At 39.7% G+C, this 22,616-nt stretch overlaps 1 protein-coding gene across 1 annotated transcript in view; it reads left to right on the top strand.

Moving 5' to 3' along the window:
- LOC102256975 (vascular endothelial growth factor receptor 1) overlaps positions 1–22,616 on the top strand; it is a 162,596-nt gene that overhangs the window by 83,153 nt on the left and 56,827 nt on the right. The window contains exon 4 of the mRNA XM_014530616.1: positions 9,556–9,776. Within this exon, the coding sequence (XP_014386102.1) occupies positions 9,556–9,776 (221 nt within the window). The remainder of the gene's footprint in view (positions 1–9,555; positions 9,777–22,616) is intronic.

Genomic DNA, 22,616 nt, shown 5'->3' with positions numbered 1-22,616 from the left:
TGCCCCCCTGGCCTGGTAGTCCCTCACGGCCCCCCTGCCGGCCTGGTCACCCTACACAGCCTGCTGTTCAGTTGTTTGGTCATCCCTCACTAACCCCCCTGCCAACCTGGTCGTAGGCAGCCATCTTGTGAGGGAGTGAGTGTTAATTTGCATATTCCTCTTTATTATATAGGATATGTATATATATATATATATTTATTTAAAAGTCTCGTTCTGGGTTCTGTGACAGATATGGATTAAAAGGGGAAAGAGTCAGAAGCTACTGCAGCGTTCCAGGTGAGAGAGAAGTGGTCAGCTTCTAAATGGAAGGGTGGGAGAGCATGTGACAGAGTAAAAGAGTGAGATGGGTGTGTGTGGACGTGTGGTGTGTGTGTGTGGGTGAGTGAGGAACAGTTAGATATTGCAGGAGTACCAGGGACTGGCAGATCGGGCTCTCCTAGAAACCCCTGAAGCATAACATGGCCCCACCTACAGTCATAACATATTCTGAGAAACTCTAGACCTGCCACACATGGAAGCTGGCCTCAACTACATTTTGAAGGTAGAGCATAAAGGGTATTCTAATGTAGTGGAAGTGGAGTGTGAAAAAATGTAATTCAAAAATTATTTCCATGAAAGTTAAAGATGATAACCATAAAAAATACCATTTGTTGGGTACTTACTCTGTGTCAGGCTTTGCTCTAAGCACTTTATATGGATTGACTCAGTAAATTTATTCAATAAATCTGTGAGGTAGGTTCTATCAGGCCCACTTTACAGATGAGGATATCAAGGCCTGAAGAGGAGAAGGAACTTGTTAAGATTCCGATATGCGAACCAAGTTCTCCTGATGCCCAAGCCAGTGAGTTGTTTATTATGTAAATACTAGGGGCCCAGTGCAAGAAATTCATGCACGGGGATCCCTCAGCTTGGCCTGCACCCCTTGGGGGATGTCTGACTGCTGGTTTAGGCCCGATCCTATAATCCGGAACTGCTGGCTCCTAACCGCTCTACTGCCTGCCTGCCTGATCACCCCTAACCACTTGCCTGCCTGCCTGATCACCCCTAACCACTCTGCCTGCCTAATTGCCCCTAACCACTCGCCTGCCTGCCTGATCTCCCTTAACCATTCTGTATGCCTTCCTGATCAACCCTAAGCACTCTGCCTGCCTGCCTGATGCCCCTAACTGCTTGCCTGCCTGCCTGATCTCCCCTAACCACTCTGCCTGCCTGCCTGATCACCCCTAACTGCTCGCCTGCCTTCCTGATTGCCCCTAACCACCTCTGCCTTGGCCCCCACCACTTCAGCTTCGTCTGGAAGGTCATTCAGCTGTCCAGTCTAATTAGCATATTATACTTTTATTATTATAGATGTATGCAACTATATACTTTCCAAGTCTAACAAGTCCATGGAACAGGCTGAGCTCATGCTTTCTTTCCTAGCTCCAACAAAGATTGAGCATACTTCCTTATGTTCAGTTGGGCCTTTGTAATGATTCCTGGTGCAAGTTACTCAAGTTCCCAAGCCTTAAGATGTAGGCCTTTGGTGCACTTGCAGGCAAATCCAGCATCTTGTGGAAGGTGAATGGGGAAAATGAATCAGCCTGAGAGAAAGCCCAAGACTCTGGCATGTGATTCTCCCTAGGATGTTATCAGGAATAGAAGGCATAGTCATTCCAAGTATCCAACTGCTCAGACCCAAGCATGCATGAGAATCTGCTATTGGAATCTCTGGAACTCAGTTCACACTCCTAGAATATTTTCAAAAGGGTCCTCTTAGGCTCAACCATATATTCAGAGATGGGAGTTAAAAATAGGTCTAAATTGGGAGTGTGCTGTATGAATAAACTTAAACAGCTTCTCCTCCTTTACTCCCAGCCCTCTCTAATCACCCCAGTCCTTCATTTTTGCTCTTCTTCACAAGTCTTCTCTCTCTAAAGATCCTCATATCCTAGCCACCCTCTGCCCACCATCCTAAATAATAAGTCCTGTGCCCCAACTTCATCAAATCTGCTAATCTAATGCATGTCCAGCTGATATTGAATTATTTTGGTAAGGTATATTTCCACAGATTTCTTCTACAGACAATGGAAGTAAAGTCTAGTATGACATGAATGTATTCCTTATTAAGAACCAATAATTTTCAGATATTTTGTTAGTGACAGAATAGGCTACTTTGGGGAAAAGAGGATGATGGGGATTTGCCCACCACTAGAGGTACTGAAACTGAGGATCAGTATGTTGGGATTCTGTAGTAGGAATTCAGACATTAGGTAGAGGTGCAAATTCTTTTTTGTCTGTTTGTTTCAAATATAAACATTTGTTTTTATGTTTTCACTTGTTATTTTTTAAAAATATTTTTTATTAATTTCTGAGAGGAATGGAGAGGGAGAGAGAGATAGAAACATCAATGATGAGAGAGAATAATTGATTGGCTGCCTCCTGCATGCTCCCAACTGGGGGGTCAAGTCCACAACCCAGGCATGTGCCCTTGACCAGAATCAAACCTGGGACTCTTCAGTCTGCAAGCAGATGCTCTATCCACTGAGCAAAACTGGCTAGGGCTATTTGTTATTTAAAAAATATTTACTGTTAAAAGTATTACATATGTCCCCTTTTACCCCCATTGACCTCTCCCATCTTGACCCTGCCCCCCACCCAAGCCTTCACTACCCTATTGTCTATGTCCATGGGTTATGCATATATGCATATGAGTTCATTGGTTGATCTCTCCCCCATACCATCCTCTCCTGCCTTCCCTCTGAGGTTTGATAGTCTGTCTGATGCTTCTATGTCTCTGGGTCTATTTCTCTTCATCAGTTTATGTTGTTCATTAGATTCCACATATGAGTGAGATCATGTGATATTTATCTTTCTCTGACTGGCTTATTTCACTTAGTATAATGCTCTCCAGGTCTATCCATGCTGTTGAAAATGGTAAGAGTTCTTTCTTTTTTACAGCTGTGTAGTATTCCATTGTATAGATGTACCACAGTTTTGAATCCACTCATCTGCTGATGGCCACTTAGGCTGAGACAAAAATTCTGAACTCAGTAAATTATAGCCCTTTCAGCAATTATTTTTGTTTGTTTGTTTAAAGGATATGTATATAAGAATAAGAAGAATTTGAGACAGAGACTCACAAAGTATAAAATATTTATGTGGCCCTTCATAGAAACCATTTTATGGAGGTTTGGTAAAGACAGTGGATATGGCCTGATCTCACCTCCTCCCACAAACACACCAAAATTACAACTAAATATAGAGCAAGCATTGCTGAGAACCATATAAAGACTAGCTGGACAGAATTCCCATAACTAAGGATTTAAAGCAGTGGTTCTCAACCTTCTGGCCCTTTAAATACAGTTCCTCATGTTGTGACCCAACCATAAAATTATTTTCGTTGCTACTTCATAACTGTAATGTTGCTACTGTTATGAATCATAATGCAAATATCTGATATGCAGGATGGTCTTAGGCGACCCCTGTGAAAGGGTCGTTCGACCACCAAATGGGTCGTGACCCACAGGTTGAGAACTGCTGATTTAAAGAATAAGCCATGTTGAGACGGGTAAGAGGGACAGAGATGTGGTCTAATCAGATCCTGAAGTGTGGTAATTCACAAACAGGAAGAAAATCATAGTGGAAGTGGTCCGCCCTGAGGACTGAGGGTCCAAACCCCACACCTGGCTCTTCAGCTCAAAAAATTTGTGGTAGAAAGAGAAGTCCCCATAATATCTGGTTTTGAAAACCAGCAGGGTTTGCATCTGAAAGAGACAAAGGGCTTGGGGAGACTGAGATGCTCTTCTTAAAGACCCCAAGAACAAAGTCACCAGCTCTAAGCTCCAGTGCAGAGGTAGCAGTTTGAGAAGCACCTAGCTCAAATGGAGATAAATTAAACAGACCAACATTAGGGTGACTGTGAGAGGTACAGGGATCAGTGGAAGTTCTCTCTGAAGATGGAAGCACTGATGGGTGCCATTGGTGTTGTTTTTGTTTGTTTCTTTTGCACTCTCCTTCCACTTGGCTGACATGGTGTAGGTAGGCACCAAATCTGTCTTCTTGATTAACCTGGTTAAAGCTGTGTGCATTGCCCTAGCAAGAGCCTTTCCAAAGCAACTCTAGACCCACCATACATGGCAACCACCTTTGGATCAACTCATAACATATTCTGAGAAACTCTAGACCTCCCACACATGGAAGCTGGCCTCAACTAACATTTTAACATTTCCCAAGTGGCCCCAAGCCCAGCACAAATAGTGACTGGCCTTGCTTCACATTATAGAGACTATCAAGTTGCCCCAAGCTTGGTACAAGTGGTTGGCATTGGACTGTGCCAAAGTTTCTCCCAAGAGGTTCCATACCCAACATAACTGGTGGCTGATGGGGGGGTTTCCTCAGCCGGGTCTGTGCCCTCTCGCAGTCTGGGAGCCCTCAGGGGATGTCCTACTGCCAGTGGGGAGCAGGCCTAAGCCATGAGTTGGACATTGTTAGTGCTGTCATGGCTCCGGCTTCTGGCTGAGCAGCGCTCCCCCTGGGGGAGCACACTGAACACCAAGAGACAGCTCCTGCATTGAGCGGGATTGGGCCGAAACCAGCTCTCCAACATCTCCCGAGGGGTCCCAGATTGCGAGAGGATGCAGGCCAGGCTGAGGGACCCCACCGGAGGGGGATAGGGATCGGGGAGGGATGCGAGAGGTTGGCCAGCTGGGGAGGGACAGTGGGAGGGCTCCAGGGTGTGTCCAGCCCATCTCACTCAGTCCCAATAGACCAGACACCAGCAGCAGGCTAACCTACCAGTTGGAGCGTCTACCCCCTGGTGGTCAGTGCCCCTCATAGCAACTGGTAGACTGGTCTACTGTCTGCCCCCTGGTGGTCAGTGCATGTCATAATGAGTGGTTGAGAGGCCTTAGTATATCATTAGCATATTATGCTTTGGTTGGTTGAACGGACAACCGGACACTTGGCATATTAGACTTTTATTATATAGCATAGGATTGGAAATCCTAGCAGCAGAAATAAGACAAGATTAGGGAATATATGCATCCAAATTGGAAAGGAAGAGGTAAATCTGTCACTATATAAGAAAACCGTAAGGACTTGATCAAAAATCTATAAAAACTTGCAGATAAATTCAGTGAAGTTGCAGGATGCAAAATTAATATGCAGAAATCAGTAGCATATCTATACACTAAGAATGAATTATCAGAAAGAGAAATTAAGCAAACAGTCGCATTTACAATTACATAAAAAATACCTAGGAATTCATTTAACCAAGAAAGCAAAATGCCTATACTTTTAAAAGTATAACACATTGATGAAAGAAGTTGAAGATAACACAAATAAATGGAAAGATTTGGCATTCTTATGGAATATAAGGATTAGTATTTTTTAAATGTTCATTTCAAAGTATTCTACAGATGTAATGCAATCCCTATGAAAATATTAATGGTATTTTTTACAGAACTAGAAAAATAATAAAGCGTGTCCCAAAACTCATGCAAGAAGTAATTTTGATAGAAAACACAGGTTTATAATTAAAAATTGTAAATGTTTTATTGATTCATAAAGTATACAGTATAAGGTTATGTATGGAATAGCATATTGGGTAAATGGCCTCCGAGAGCTTCTCAAAATGTCCAATTCTTGATCATGGTGCCGAATTGATGTCCCTGGACTCTCAGCAACACTCTCACGAACTGCTTCAATGTTTTGTGTTGAACGACTTGTTGAAGGACGGCCAGAGTGTTTAAGATCACTAATTGATCCAATCTCCCTAAATTTTTTAATTAATCTCTTCACAGTTGATGAAGTTAAATCACTATTCCGACCATATTTTGCACGAAAATTGTGAACTGTAGCTGCCAAACCTTCATTATTTTTAAAATATTGCTCAACCATGAAAACGCGTTGTTCTTTTGTGTAGCGCTCCATTTTTAATAACCCTGAACTGTCAGCTGTCACGCTATCTTTTTTTTTCTTTGGCAACACTTTACGGCACAAATGACGTAAAATTCAAATCTTCCGTGAATTTTGGGACACCCTTTACTTATATTTTTATTTAATTTATACTTTTGGTTTATTTATAGGAACCACACACACACACACACAAAAAAAAAAACACACACACACACAAAAAAGAAAACAAAAAAACTCTGAACAGCCACAGCAATCTAGATGGAAAAGAATAAAGCTGGAGGTATCACATACTTGATTTCAAACTATACTACAAAACTATAGTAATCAAAACAGTATGGTACTGGCACTAAAACAGACACATAGATCAATAGAACAGAAAAGATAGCTCAGAAATTATCCCACATTTATATGTGCAATTAATCTATAACAAAAAAGGCAGGAAATACAAAGGGTGAAAGATAGTCTCTTCAAGAAATGGTATTGGCAATACTGAACTGATACATACAAAATATAAAGCAGGACTCCTTTCTTAAAACGTATACAAAAAATAAATTTAAAAAAGATTTAAATGTTGACCTGAAACCATAAGCAGTAAAGTCTTTTACATTAATCTTAGAAATATTTTTGGATGTCTCTTCAGGCAAGCAAAACTAAACAAATGGATCTACATGAAATTAAAACGCTTTTGCTTAATGAAGAAAACCACCATAAAACAAAACAAAAAACCTACTGAATGGGAAAAGATGTTTGCAAATTATATGACTGATAGGGGGCTAATATCCAAAATATATAAAGAACTCATACAACTCAACATCAGAAAAACAAACAATCTGAAAAAAAAATTGGGAGAGGATCTGAGCAAGCATTTCTTCAAAGAAGACACACAGATAACCAACAGACATATGAAAAGATATTCAACATCCCTATCAGAGAAATGCAAATCATAACCACAATGAGATCATCTCACACCTTTCATAATGGCTATTATTTAAAAAGTCAACAAATAACAAATATTGGTGAGGATGTGGAGAAAAAGGAACCCTTGTGCACTTTTGGTGGAACTGAAAATTGGTGCAACCACTATGGAAAATAGTAGGAAGATTCCTTAAAAATTTTTAAATAAAACTACTATATGATGTAACAATCCCACTTCTGGGTATTTATTATTGTTAAAAATGAAATCTTGACATTTACAACAACACGGGTAAAACTAGAGGGTATTATGTTAAGTGAAATAAGTCAGAGAAAGAAAAAATACCATATGTTTTCACTTATTTGTAGAATCTAAGATGACCAAACAAACAAATAAAACAAAACAGAAACAGACCCATAAATGCAGAGAAAATATTTATGGTGCTAGAGGAGTTAGCAGGATGGGTGAAAAAAGTGAAAGAGGATAAGAGGTACAAATCTCCAGTTATAAAAATAATTAACAGGGATGTAATATATAGCATAAGGAAAATAGTCAATATTATTGTAATAACTTTGTATGGTGACAGATGGTTACTAGACTTATTGTGATCACATTATAAGGAATATAAATGTGAATCACTATGTAATATAATGTTCTATGTGAACTATGCTTTAATTTAAAAAAAAAACATTTTGGCTACTGCTATACCCAAGATACTGTCTGCTTGTGTACATGCTTTTGTCTGGTGTCAGAGCAAACCATGTAGAATAATCCTGAAGACTTTACAAGCTAGGTCAGGGTGGACTGGGACCATTAGAGGTACTACATACGTAGGGTGAAAAATCAGATCAGTAATGTTGGGTCTAAGGGGAAGGTATCAGACTCCAGTCAAGCAAGGCAGATAAGTGTCAGGAAATGAAAACTCTAGGAACAATTTTTCATGGGATCCAACGCCCAACAAAAACAACAGAATTTCAGATAGCAGCTGGTAACAGTTCAGAGAGTCTATTAGTTTGCTAGGGCTGCCACAACAAAATAACCAATATTAGGTGACTTGAACATCATACATTTATTTTTTTCACAGTTCTAGAGGTTAGAATTTCAAGATAAATCTATCAACAGATTTTGTTTCTCTTGAGGCCTGTTTCTTTGGCTTACAGATGGCTGCCTTCTCACTGTGGCTTCTCATGATATTTTCTCTGTGTGTGCATATCCCTGGTACCTGTGTGTACTAATCTCCTCTTCTTATAAGGACACTAATCATGCTGGATTAGGGCCCACTCAAATGGCCTCCTTTAAACTTAATTATCTATTTCCAAATATAATCACATTCTGAGGTTCTGGGGGTTAATACTTCAACATATGAATTTGTGGGGGACACGATTCAATCTATAAACACCTTCTCTTAGGCTGTCTGGTTTTGAGGCCACATAGTTTATTTGAAGACCCCCGAATGAAGCTGGACATACCATAAAGAGATCATCATTCAAATAGGAACAGAGACTCCAGTGGTAGGTAGTGGATAGCAAATGGAGGGTGCAAGAGTTAGAGCATGAGGAGTTAGAATGTGGGCAGGATCTGTACTGTTGTTCTCTATTTGATTCCTGGTCTTGCTGTCTATAAACTCCCATTTTATTTTTTAGTAGTCTTAACCACAATTATGGTAACATATTATCTTTTCAAAATGGTTTGAAATGCATTGCTTTTGAAGAATGTACTCAAGGTGAGCAATGGCTCCCCACACAACTTCATGGTTTACCTTCTCTTCACTTCAGTGAATTTATGGGTCATGATAAACAGTGTTCTAGCAAGTGTGTGAATGCTGGAGATGATATATGATATGGGTAAGGGTATCTGTCTTTGACATGAGAACTGGAGTCAAATCTGACTCCATCCTGCCCCCAGTTTCCATTGTCTTCCACTTATGCTGAGGGCTGGCATAACTAAACAATGGTAAATGCTGAGACTTGATATGCAGGTTCTTTTGTCCTCCCTGCATTTTTTTCAATGATTGTGACAAAGATTCTTCTTATGAGGAAGTGGGAGGAGGAGAAAATAATCGTCATTGAGACGAAGATATAGAGTCCTGTTGTTTTGTCTGTACATGGAAGATATACAATAAATTTAAACTTAATTTTGTCCCTGGTTCCCTCCCACGAAGTGCAGGGAGATGTCATCCAGCCACATATCTTTTAACAACTCATTTGCCGAAAAAGCCTTATAAATTCCATGAGGCAAGACGGTATAATTCAAAAATAAAAACCTAGACTAGGACCTAGTACATATGACTTTGAGTTTGGGTCCTGCCAACAATATTCTGGGCAAAGCCCTTTACTTCCCTGAGTCGTGGTGTTCTCATTTTCCAAGTATAAACAATAAATCAAGAAAGGACCTCAGGAATCACTTAACTCAGTTTTCCCTCTGCCTTTAGGTGTTTAATGTTAAATACTCCCAAGTCAATGCATTGATGAAGAGAACTGGGCTGGGTGTATAGATTGAGCAGATGAGAAGATATAGGGGGAGACATGGAGAAGGAAAAAAAAAAAAAACCTTAACTCACTGTTTCAGCGTCTCATGCCCATAGCTAGGTGTTCGAATCCTCTGTAACATTTTTTTCCATGGGAACTAATATTTTATAACTCTTCCTTCAGAACTCAGGTTGGGAGCTGAAGCAACATTACTTCTTCACTGCCACTACCATACCTGATTCAGCATTTTTTTTTTTTTTTGCATTGTGTTTTCAGGGGATTGGCTGCCATTACCTGGACCTGGGGCATGGGGTCTGCAGGGAGTCGGGCCCGCATCTTGGAACACCCCTGCTCTGATAACCCCCTTGTTACTTGCAACCAGCTCACCATCTTCCACACAGAAGCTGGTGACACTGGATACTTCACATGTAGCTACAAGGATGTCGCTGACATCAGGGATCCTAATAGCAAGACCAGTGTGTATGTGTACGTCAAAGGTGAGTGAGTGCCTCCTGCTTTGGGACTGAAGGGTTTTGCTTTCTTTCGTGGATGTCTAGATGCATAAAACCCCAGGTAAGCTTGGAATAAGTTGGAGTGCTTTTCTGAGAACAGTAGGGCAAGAACACACCTTCTGCTTTTAAATTTTGTTAATGACATCCAGTTTTACCATTACACCCACATGCTTTACAAAGATGAAGTTCTTGATCTCTGACCACATGAGACAAGAAAAATAATATGATTCATTCAAAATTCAAGTAGTTACCAGTGGTATGTGAAAGAAAGTGGCTGTGGAGAGGCAGATGCCACTGACAAGCTACAGGCAAGCTTTGTTTGATTTTCCTCTATCTCCAGATCACCAGGAAGGCTCTTATCATTTGAATTTCCTTTCCAGAACTTCTGTGACTTGAGGCTATGGTGCTGGGTGCTGGATTATTGCTCCTTTTGGGTTATAATTTCCTCTTGAGAGCACAGTGAGTGCCTTTCAGAAACCTGTTTTTTTGGCTCCTCTTATATACCTCATCTCTCTCTGAGCCATATTTTCACTTTCTTATACATTAACTGGCAACCAATCTCTATAAAGCAGCAAGGTTGGCCCTGAAGAAGACCTAAATCCCAACCCACAGTCCTTCTGGGCTTCCAAAGACACAGGTTAAGTAGGTCTAAGGTACTGTAGTATGAAGGATGAGGATGAGGTGAAAACAGCTCTAGTCCTGACTCCACTGCTTTTTAGCACAAGTCACTAATCTCTCTGATTCTCAGCTTCCTCATCTATAAAATGAAGGCTTTTCATAAGGATTAGAGGTGATATGTATAAAACCTTTTAATGCAATGCCTTACAGTTGTTAGGCATTGCATAAAATATATGAAAACATTTTGTAAACTCTATGTTGTCATGCAAAAGAAATGATGGAACAACCTCCACTGCTCTATGATGAATCCCAGGGAAGGGGGGTGGTGGTGAAAGGGCAATGGTACAATAAATACATATCATCACCCAGGTATGTTTAAGGCTCAGGGTGAATATCAGCCTGCCAAAAGACCAGGGTGTTGACAAGGAGATAGGCTGAGACAGAAATGATGGGATAAATTTTGGGAAGCCTTAGTGCTAGCGTAAGGAATTAGGGCCCCATTCTTTGCTTGCCAACTCTTAATCCTCACTTCAAACTTGGAGGAAGATTGAAGTCTTGTTGGCTTGAGCTCCTCACTCAGATTTGGAATTGAATATGAAGCTCTTGAGATTTGATTCAGATCACAAAGATGAAAGCTCTTCTTAGAGACGTTGTTCTCCCTGAACTTCCCTTTTGTGGGCCTTTCAGAAAAGTTTACGTCCTCTTTCTCCTAACTCTCACCCCCTGGACATCATGCTGCTGACCCAAATAGGGAACAGTCCTATCTAATAAAAGGATAATATGCAAATTAACCACCACTCTGTCACAAAGATGGCAGTGCCCATAGCCACAAGATGGTGGCGCCCAGTCCTCTCAGCCCCGCAAGAGTCCCCCAGTCCTGGGGGGGCGGCCACTGAGAGTGGGCAGCATGAGCGGCCTGGCAGAATGCTTGCTTCGTCACCACGGCGACAAAGCAAGCATTCCACCCTGGCCACGGATGGGCCTCTGGGCTGCCGAGAGCCTCTGGGCAGCGGGCGCGGAGTGGCCAGGCCCTGCCGAGAGCTACTGGCACACGGATTCATGAGCAGGGCTACTAGTATGAGGATAATGAGCCTCGGTATATGCAAGACCCTTTTAGGCTCGGCTTGCATTCTGAGAGCTGGAGTCTTAAAATAAATAATTACTAGGAATGAGGCTTTGGGATCTGAAATTTTAAATATTTCTAAAATTTAAGTACAATTGGTATATAATATAACATAGGTTATATTAGTTTCAAATGTACAATATGTTGATTTGACATTTACATACCTTACAATGTGATTACCCCACTAATTCTAATAATCATCTGTCACTGTGCAAAATTATCACAGTATTACTGACTATATCCACTTTCTCTTTTTTTCTATCCCCCACCCACTGCCTTCTGGTAACTATCCTTTTGGTCGGTTTCTAAAGGCCTGTTTTTGTTTTGTTTGTTCCTTTGTTTTGGTTTGGATTTAGATTTCCCACATAAGTGAAACCATACCTTATTTGTTTGTCTTGCCTGACTTATTTCAGTTAGCATAATACCTTCTAGGTCCATCCAAGTTGCCTCAAATGGCAAGATTTAATTCTTTTTATTCCTGTGTAATGTTCCATTGTATATCACATCTTCTTTATCCGTTCATAATTTGATGGACACCAAGACTGCTTCCATATCTTAGTTATTGTAAATAATGCTGCATTTATAACTTTTCAAATTAGTGTTCTCATTATCTTTGGATATATACCAAAGAAATGTAGAGTTGCTGGATTTAATGGTATATGCACTTTTAGATTTTTAAAAAAAGATAGGCTGAGACAGAAATGATGGGATAAATTTTGGGAAGCCTTAGTGCTAGCGTAAGGAATTAGGGCCCCATTCTTTGCTTGCCAACTCTTAATCCTCACTTCAAACTTGGAGGAAGATTGAAGTCTTGTTGGCTTGAGCTCCTCACTCAGATTTGGAATTGAATATGAAGCTCTTGAGATTTGATTCAGATCACAAAGATGAAAGCTCTTCTTAGAGACGTTGTTCTCCCTGAACTTCCCTTTTGTGGGCCTTTCAGAAAAGTTTACGTCCTCTTTCTCCTAACTCTCACCCCCTGGACATCATGCTGCTGACCCAAATAGGGAACAGTCCTATCTAATAAAAGGGTAATATGCAAATTAACCACCACTCTGTCACAAAGATGGCAGTGCCCATAGCCACAAGATGGTGGCGCCCAGTCCTCTCAGCCCCGCAAGAGTCCCCCAGTCCTGGGGGGGCGGCCACTGAGAGTGGGCAGCATGAGCGGCCTGGCAGAATGCTTGCTTCGTCACCACGGCGACAAAGCAAGCATTCCACCCTGGCCACGGATGGGCCTCTGGGCTGCCGAGAGCCTCTGGGCAGCGGGCGCGGAGTGGCCAGGCCCTGCCGAGAGCTACTGGCACACGGATTCATGAGCAGGGCTACTAGTATGAGGATAATGAGCCTCGGTATATGCAAGACCCTTTTAGGCTCGGCTTGCATTCTGAGAGCTGGAGTCTTAAAATAAATAATTACTAGGAATGAGGCTTTGGGATCTGAAATTTTAAATATTTCTAAAATTTAAGTACAATTGGTATATAATATAACATAGGTTATATTAGTTTCAAATGTACAATATGTTGATTTGACATTTACATACCTTACAATGTGATTACCCCACTAATTCTAATAATCATCTGTCACTGTGCAAAATTATCACAGTATTACTGACTATATCCACTTTCTCTTTTTTTCTATCCCCCACCCACTGCCTTCTGGTAACTATCCTTTTGGTCGGTTTCTAAAGGCCTGTTTTTGTTTTGTTTGTTCCTTTGTTTTGGTTTGGATTTAGATTTCCCACATAAGTGAAACCATACCTTATTTGTTTGTCTTGCCTGACTTATTTCAGTTAGCATAATACCTTCTAGGTCCATCCAAGTTGCCTCAAATGGCAAGATTTAATTCTTTTTATTCCTGTGTAATGTTCCATTGTATATCACATCTTCTTTATCCGTTCATAATTTGATGGACACCAAGACTGCTTCCATATCTTAGTTATTGTAAATAATGCTGCATTTATAACTTTTCAAATTAGTGTTCTCATTATCTTTGGATATATACCAAAGAAATGTAGAGTTGCTGGATTTAATGGTATATGCACTTTTAGATTTTTAAAAAAAATCTTTATTGTTGAAAGTATTACAGATGTCTTCTTTATTTGTGTTTTTTTTCCATTGATCCCCCTCCAACCCATACCCACCCCTCCCAGGCCTTCACCACTCTATTGCCTGTGTCTATGGGCTATTCATATATGCATATAAGTTCCCAGGTTAATCACTCCTCTCCCACTCCTTCACCCCTGACTTCCCTCTGAAATTTGTCAGTCTGTTCCATGCTTCTATGTCTCTGGTTCAATTTTATTCATCAGTTTATTTTGTTCATTAGATTCCACATATGAGTATGATCATGTGACACATATTTCTCTGACTGGCTTATTCTGCTTAGCATAGTACTTTCCAGGTCCATCCAGGCTGCTGAAAATGGTAAGAGTTCTTTCTTTTTTACAGCTTCATAGTATTACATCTTTTCCCAACACCATTTATTGAAGAGACCATCTTGACTACATTGGATGCTCTTGCCTCCTTTGTCACATATTCACTGAACATAACAGCGTGGGTCGATAGCTGGTGTCACTGTTCTGTTCCATTGATCTATATGCCTGATCTTGTGCCAGTACCAGGCTGTTTTTAGTATAGTGGCTTTGTAGTATAAATTGTTATCTGGTATTGTGATTCCTCCAAATTTGTTCTTTCTCAAGATGGCTATGGCTATTCCAGGTCTTTTGTGGTTCCCTATAAATTTTTATAGTGTTTGTTCCAGATCTGTAAAATATGCCGAAATATATTTTATTGATTTTCTACAGAGAGGAAGGGAGAGGGATAGAGAGCCAGAAACATCGATGAGAGAGAAACATCGATCAGCTGCCTCCTGCACGCCCCCCACTGGGGATGTGCCCGCAACCAAGGTACATGCCCTTGACCGGAATCGAACCCGGGACCCTTGAGTCCGCAGGCCGACGCTCTATCCACTGAGCCAAACCGGTTCTGGCCCTTTTTTAAATTTTTGAGGAAATTCCATACTGTTTTCGACAGTGGCTGCACCAGTATGCATTCCTACCAGCAGTGCATGAGTGTTCTCCAATCCTCACCAGCACTTATCATGTGTTGATTATAGCCATGCTTACAAGTGTGAGGTGATACCTCATTGTCATTTTAATGTTCATCTCTCTGATGATTAGTGACTTTGAGCATTTTTTCATATGTCTCTTGGCCTTTTGCATGTCCACTTTGGAGAAGTGTCTATTTAGGTTCTATGCCGATTTTTTAATTGGATTGTCTTCCTTTTGTTAAGTTGTATGAGTTTCCTACATATCTTGGAAATTAACCACTTATGGGATGTATCATTGGAAAATATGTTCTCCCACACAGTGGGTTATCTTTTCATTTTGTTGATGGTGTCTTTTGCTGTGCAGAAGCTTTTTATTTTGATGTAGTCCCATTTATTTATTTTATCCTTAGTTTCCTTTGCCCCAGGAGATGTATTGGTAAAGATATTGCTATGAGAGATGTCTGAGATTTTGCTGCCTATTGTTTCTTCTAAGATTTTTATGGTTTCACGACTTACATTTAAGTCTTTTATGCATGTTGAATTTATTCTTGTGTATGGTGTAAGTTGTTGGTCTAGTTTCCTTTTTTTTTTTTCATGTGCCTGTCCAATTTTCCCAACACCATTTATTGAAGAGACCATCTTGACTACATTGGATGCTCTTGCCTCCTTTGTCACATATTCACTGAACATAACAGCGTGGGTCGATAGCTGGTGTCACTGTTCTGTTCCATTGATCTATATGCCTGATCTTGTGCCAGTACCAGGCTGTTTTTAGTATAGTGGCTTTGTAGTATAAATTGTTATCTGGTATTGTGATTCCTCCAAATTTGTTCTTTCTCAAGATGGCTATGGCTATTCCAGGTCTTTTGTGGTTCCCTATAAATTTTTATAGTGTTTGTTCCAGATCTGTAAAATATGCCGTTGGTATTTCAATAGGGATTTCATTGAATCTATAGATTGCATTGGGTAGTTCGGACATTTTAATGATGTTGATTCTACCAATCCATGAACAGGGTGTATTCTTCCACATGATTATATCTTGCTCTAGCTTTTTTTTTTCAATGTCCTATAGTTTTCAGAGTACTGGTTTTTACCTCCTTGGTTAAGTTTATTCAATAGGTATCTTAATTTTTTTGTTGCAGTGGTAAATGGGATTGTTTTCATAGTTTCTCTTTCTGAGAGTTCATTATTGGTATATAAAAATGCCATAGATTTCTGGGTGTTAATTTTGTAGCCTGCTACATGCCAAATTCATTCATTAAATCTAGTAGTTTTTTATGGAGTTTTTAGGATTTTCTAAGTACATATCATATCATCTGCGAATAATGACAGTTTTACTCCCTCCTTTCCAATTTGAATGCCTTTTCTTCTTCTTGTCTGATCCTTGTGGCTAGGACTTTCAGTACTGTGTTGAACAAAAGTGGTTATAGTGAGCATTCCTATCTTGTTCCTCTTCTTAGGGGCAATGGTTTTAGTTTTTGCCCATTGAGTATGATGTTGTCTGTAGGTTTGCCATATATGGCTTTTATTATGTTGTGGTATGATCCTTCTATTCCCACTTTGCTGAGAGTTTTTCCCCCTATTTATTTATATTGATTGATTGGTTTATTTTTTTTTTGCTGTGAGTTGTTACCAAAAACGGCGAATAATGACAGTTTTACTCCCTCCTTTCCAATTTGAATGCCTTTTCTTCTTCTTGTCTGATCCTTGTGGCTAGGACTTTCAGTACTGTGTTGAACAAAAGTGGTTATAGTGAGCATTCCTATCTTGTTCCTCTTCTTAGGGGCAATGGTTTTAGTTTTTGCCCATTGAGTATGATGTTGTCTGTAGGTTTGCCATATATGGCTTTTATTATGTTGTGGTATGATCCTTCTATTCCCACTTTGCTGAGAGTTTTTCCCCCTATTTATTTATATTGATTGATTGGTTTATTTTTTTTTTGCTGTGAGTTGTTACCAAAAACGGGGTGTTGGATTTTGTAGAATGCTTTTTCTGCATCAATTGATATGATCATGTGATTTTTGTCTTGGAATCTGTTTATGTGATGTCTCAAATTTATTGATTTGCGAATATTTACCAGCCTTGCATCCCTAGAATAAATCCTACTCGGTCATGGTGTATGATCTTTTGCATGTATTGCTGGATTCAGTTTACTAATATTTTGTTGAACAGTTTAGCAGCTATGTTCATTAGGAATATTGGCCTGTAATTATCTTTGTGGTGTCTTTATCTGGTTTTGGAATTAAGATAATGCTGATCTCATTAAAAAGAGGTTGGAAGTGTTTCCTCCTCTTGAATTCTTTGAAATAGTTTGAGGAGGATAGGTGTTAGTTCTTATTTGAATGTTTGATAAAACTCCCTTATGAAACTGTCTGGACCAGGGCTTTTGTTTGTTGGAAGATTTTTGTTGTTGTTGTTGTTTTTGTTTGTTTGTTTGTTTTTATTGCTTCAATTTCATCAGTAGTTATCAGCCTATTCAGCTTTCTGATTCTTCCTGATTGAATTTTGGAAGATTGTATTTTTCTAAGAAAATGTCCATTTCATACAGGTTGTCCAGTTTGTTGGAATATAGTTGCTTAGAGTATTTATTTTATGAACCTTTGTATTTCTGTGGGGTCAGTTGTTACTTCACCTCTTTTGTTTCTGATTTTGTTTATTTAGTCTTCTCTCTTTGTTTCTTGGTGAGCCTGGTGAGAGATTTTATTTTATTTTATTTTTAGGTAGGCCTGTAGTGCTATGAACTTCCCTTTCAGGACTGTTTTCACGTGTCACATAGATTTGGGGTTGTATATTCATTGGTTTCCAGGCTATTTTTTATTTCTTCCTTGATCTCTTTGGTAATCCATTGTTTAATAGCATGCTATTTATCATCCATGTGTTTGAATATTTTGAGTGTTTTTATTGTAGATAATTTCTAATTTCATGCCATTGTGATCTGAGAAGATGCTTGATATAATTTCAATTTTCTTGAACTTGTAGAGACTTAGTTTGTGTCCTAACAAGTGCTCTATCTTTGAAAATACCCCATGTGCACTTGAGAAGAATGTATATTCTGTCTTTTTGGGGTGAAATGTTCTGGAAATTTTAATTAATTCCATCTGATATAGTATGTCATTTATGATTGCTGTTTCCTTGTTGATTTTTTGTCTAGAAGATGTATCCAGTGGTGTCAGTGGGGTGTTAAAGTGTCATACTATGATTGTATTGCTGTAGGTCTCTCCCTTGAAATCCTTTGAAAATTTTTTATATATTGTGGATGTTCTTATGTTGGGTGCATATATGATTACCAGAGTTCTTTTCTCCTGTTTTCTCTATTCCGTTAGTGTTATGAAGTTGCCTTCATTATCTCTTCTTATGGCCATCACTTTGAAGTCTATTTTGTCACATATAAGTATTGCTACCCCAACTTTTTTTCATTTCTATTTGCCTGGAAAAATTTTTTCCATTACTTCAATTTTATTCTGTTTGAGTCCTTTGTTCTGATATGGGTCTCTTGTAGACAGCATATACCGTATATGGGTCATGCTTTCTTATCTATTCAGCTACCTTATGTCTTTTGATTGGAGGATTTAAGCCATTTACATTTATGGTTATTATTGGTAGATACATAATTATTGCCAGTCTTATTCTTCATGTTTGTGTTCTTCTCTTTCTCTTTATTTCTTTTTTCTTAAAATAGTCTTTTTAGCATTTCTTGCAGTGCTGGTTTGGTGGTAATAAATTCTTTTAACCTTTTTTTCTTGTCTGTGAAGCTCTTTATTTCACCTTTGATTTTGAATGATAGCTTTGCTGGATAGAGTTGTCTTGGGATCAGTCCCTAGGTTTTCATTACTTCATGCCATTCCCTTCTGAACTTTAGTATTTCTATTGAGAAGTCAGCTTACAGTCTAATGGGGACTCCCTTGTAGGTAACTTTTTGTCTCTCTCTTATGGCCTTTAAGGGTCTTTCTTTGTCTTTAATGTTTGTCATTTTAATTATGATATGCCTAGCAGTGGGTCTTTTGGGGTTCATCTTGATCAGAACTCTCTGTGTTTCCTGAACTTGAGTGACTTTTTTGTTCACCAGGTTAGGGAAATTTTCTGCCATTATTTCTTCTAACAAGTTCTCTATTCCTTCCTCAGATTCTGTTCCTTCTGGTACCCCTATAACACCAATGTTGTTACATTTCATATTTTCCAAAACTTCCCTTAGGCTCTCCTTCTGCTCTTTAATTTATTTTTTTCCATTTGCTGCTCTGAATTGGTATGCTTATTTTTTTAATACCTTGTCTTCTAATTCATTGATTCGGTCCTCAGCTTCTTTTAGTATACTTTTGAACCCTTCCATGGTGTTTTTTATTTCAGCTATGTCATTCATAATTTCCAATTGGTTCTTATTTATTGTTTCAAGCTATCATCTCATATTGGTATAGCGCTCTTAATTAAGACCCTTATAATTCTCATTTAGTTGCTTATAGTTCTCAGTGAATTGTTTGAGCAGCCTTATTACCATTAGTCCAAATTCTTTATCTGACAAATTGTTTACCTCCATTTTATTTTGTTCATTATCTGCTGATTCCTCCTTTTCTCTCAGTTGGGCGTTTTTCTTTGTCTCCCCATTTTTTCTGTTCCTTTGTTTTTGTTTAAATATATTAGATCAAACTGTTATGCCTCCCAGATTTTGTGGGTTGTACTTATACAGTAGGGGTTTTGTGGGACCCAGTGTGTAGTATCTTAGATCTCCTGAGCGGGGTGCTCTAGAAACGCCCAGTACTTGAGTTATTTGTGTGCTCCTGTTGTAGTTGGCACTTGAATATTATTGTCCCATTCATGGATGGAGTCTCCTCTCCGGCTGCCTGACTATGTGGCTCACCCCCGACCACATCATGTGAGCTGTTGTGGAGGTGCTGACTGAATGGAACAAAATATAATACAACAAAACACAAAACAGAAGAAACTCAACAAAACATATGCAAGACCCCTACAGCACCAACAAAATAACTACCAGGGAAGAGAGAAAACTAAGAAAGAGAAATGAGAGCAAGAATGGTAGAAAAAAGAAAGAAAGGAAAACTATGAGAAAACAAAACAGAACAAAAAAACAAACAAAAAATACAAATAAAAAATAACAAAAAAGGAGGATGGACTATGTAGATGCAAAGTTGAAATAAAGAAAATAAGAATAAAGAATTAGAGGAATAGAGGGAGGAAAACAGTTTAAAATAAAGGAGGGATAAAAGAAATGAAAAGACAAGAAAAAACTTTTTTGAAAAGGAAAATAGAGGAAAAAGCAGATGGACCTAAAATAAGAAAAAAAGAAAAAAAAATGAGAAAGCAGGAGAAAAAGAAAAGAGAGGGAAAAAAAATGAGTACTGGAAAAAAATTGAGTATGAAAAGGGAAGAGGAAAATTAGATATATGAACAAAACAACAGAGACTAGAAGAATAACAAATCAATAAAGCAGATAGATAAGATAAATTGTAAAAGGGGAAAAAGAAAAAAGAAAAGAAGAAAAAGGGAGGGAAAAAAAGAGAAAAAAGAAGGCAAAAAAGGTGAAGTAGCATTCATTTCAGCCCAGTTTACTGCCCCATGGGAGCTTGCTTTGGATTCCATTCTTCTGTCCTTTCTGCCAATTCTGGGTTTTCTGTTAGTTACTTAGGTGCTAAGTACTGTCAGGTACTATCCTTTGGCTTTTAGCAATCTGCTTGAAGCTCCAAGCTATGCAGTGATCCACCATTTGTGTCTGTCTCCAAATGCCTTGGCAGTAAGCAGGAGGGGCCAATCTGCCCTGTAAAGGGGTTTGTTATCAGCATGGGGCCCAGGGCTGGATTAGCAAACTTCCCTTGGTTCCCAGCCTCTGCCTCTGCCCACCTTTGCCTGCTAGCCAGCTGTCAAACTTAATCACTCAAAAGTCTGTTTCTGAAAGGGCTTTAAGTGGGGGAGGTGCTGTTTAGCTTTCAGGGAATGTGGTGAGTGGGTTTCTTTGTCCCAGAGCTACTCCTTCATGAGTGGCCCAAAATATTACTTTGCCCACGACTGGACAGAGATCCTTGTATGGAGACCAGTGGGATATGCAGGAAACCTGGAGTTTTATCATCTCTCCCATGTGGGGAAAGTAGGAGTCTGGTTCCCAGGATAGTGGGGCTGATGCCCCTCCCCCAATCCAGTCACTGAGGGATTCCCAAGATTGTTTAAACCTGTAGGCTTGGCCTCTGCTTTTGTTTCCTCAGAAGAGGTCAAAATGCAGGATGTGACATACAGGACTCCTGATGGTGGGACAGGCTGTATCACTAGGGCATGGTTTTTTTTCTTTTCCTGCCCTGCAGTTTCTGGGAGCGGCCAGCTCCTCTCAGGAAAAATGGCCATTTCGGTTTGGGGGCCTATGACCAAATGCTCCTGGCTGCTGTTTTTCAAAGTCACCCCACCCCAATGCTCCCCATTCCAGCCTCTCTTTAGGCACCTCAAGTCCGCGCCTCCCTCCCTGCACCAAAGCCTTGGATAAGTAGCTGCAAATGAAAACTCCTGTGCTCTGGGTTAAAATCAACAACAACAACAAAACACAAACAAATCAAATCAAAACAAAACAAAAAAAATGGAACTACTTTTCCTCTGACAGGCTCCAGTCTACCAGCTTCAGGCCTGCAGCTTTTCGCTGCTGGATGTTACGTGGGTCATGCTTGGGGCTGTGGAGCCCAGCCTGGGTTGCGAGCCTCTGTCTGAGGGAATATACTTCTCATAGCCCAATACTCCCTTCTCTCTCTCTCTTCTCTCCTCCCTTCTCTCTCTTCTCTCCTCCCTTCTCTCTTCTCTCTCCTCCCTTCTCTCTTCTCTCTTCTCTCTTCTCTCTTCTCTCTTCTCTCTTCTCTCTTCTCTCTTCTCTCGCTCTCTCCCTGCCCCTCGGCCCTTGAGAGCTTGTCAGCTCATTTCTTGACCTTGCCTTTCCTTTCCTACTGATCTCCATGTGTTTTCTATATTTTGATATATGTCTTCTTCTCAGCTGGACCTCAGTTGGTAAATCCAGGTGAATGTTCTCCAATTAGTTGCATTTACAGTCTGACCCTGGGATGAGGTGCATGACAGGTCTGCCCATATGGCCACCATTTATTTTTTCTCTCTCTGCTTTTAGTATTTATTTTTGTTGTTGTTTTTAGGTGCAATGGATGTAAGACTTTTATTATGGTGTATATTTCTTTTTCTTGAGATTTTAAAATATTCTTTATTGTTTAAAGTATTAAATATAGTAATACATATGTCTCCTTTTCCCCCCAGTGACCTCTCCCCGGCCACCCCCAACCCCCAGCACATGCCTTCACCCCGCTACTGTCTGTATCCATTGTTTATGCTAATATGCATGCATACAAGTCCTTTAGTTGATCTCTTACCCCCACTCCTCCCCTGACTTCCCTCTGAAGTTTGACGGTCTGCTCAATGCTTTTCTTCTCTGAATCTATTTATGTTCATCAGATAATGTTTATTATATTCCACAAATGAGAGAGATCATGCGATATTTATCTTTCTCCAACGGGCTTATTTTGGTTAGCATAATGCTCCCCATGTCCATCTATGTTGTTCCCAATGATAAGAGTTCTTTCTTTTTTATAGTGGCATACTATTCCATTGTGTAGATGTACCAGATTTTTTTAATCCACTCATCTGCTGATGGGCACTTAGGCTGTTTCCAAATCTTAGCTATGGTAAGTTGTACTGTTATGAACATAGGGGTGCATATGTCCTTTCTGATTGGTGTTTCTGATTTCTTGGGATATAATCCTAGAAGTGAGATTACTGGGTCAAATGGGAGCTCGATTTTTAATTTTTTGAGGAAACACCATACTGTTTTGCACAGTGGATGCACCAGTCTGCATTCTCACCAGCAGTGCACGAGGGTTCTTTTTCTCCACAAACTCACCAACACTTGTTGGTTGTCGATTTGTTGATGATAGCCATTCTGACAGGTGTGAGATGGTATCTCATTGTCATTTTGATTTGCATCTCTTGGATGATTAGTGACTTTGAACATGTTTTCTTTCATATGTCTCTTAGCCTTCTGTATG

Source organism: Myotis brandtii, unplaced genomic scaffold (genome assembly GCF_000412655.1).
Source record: "Myotis brandtii unplaced genomic scaffold, ASM41265v1 scaffold748, whole genome shotgun sequence".
Lineage (NCBI taxonomy): Eukaryota > Metazoa > Chordata > Mammalia > Chiroptera > Vespertilionidae > Myotis > Myotis brandtii.
The sequence above is the reverse complement of the archived record's forward strand: the minus strand, read 5'-3'. Positions and strand labels throughout refer to the sequence as shown.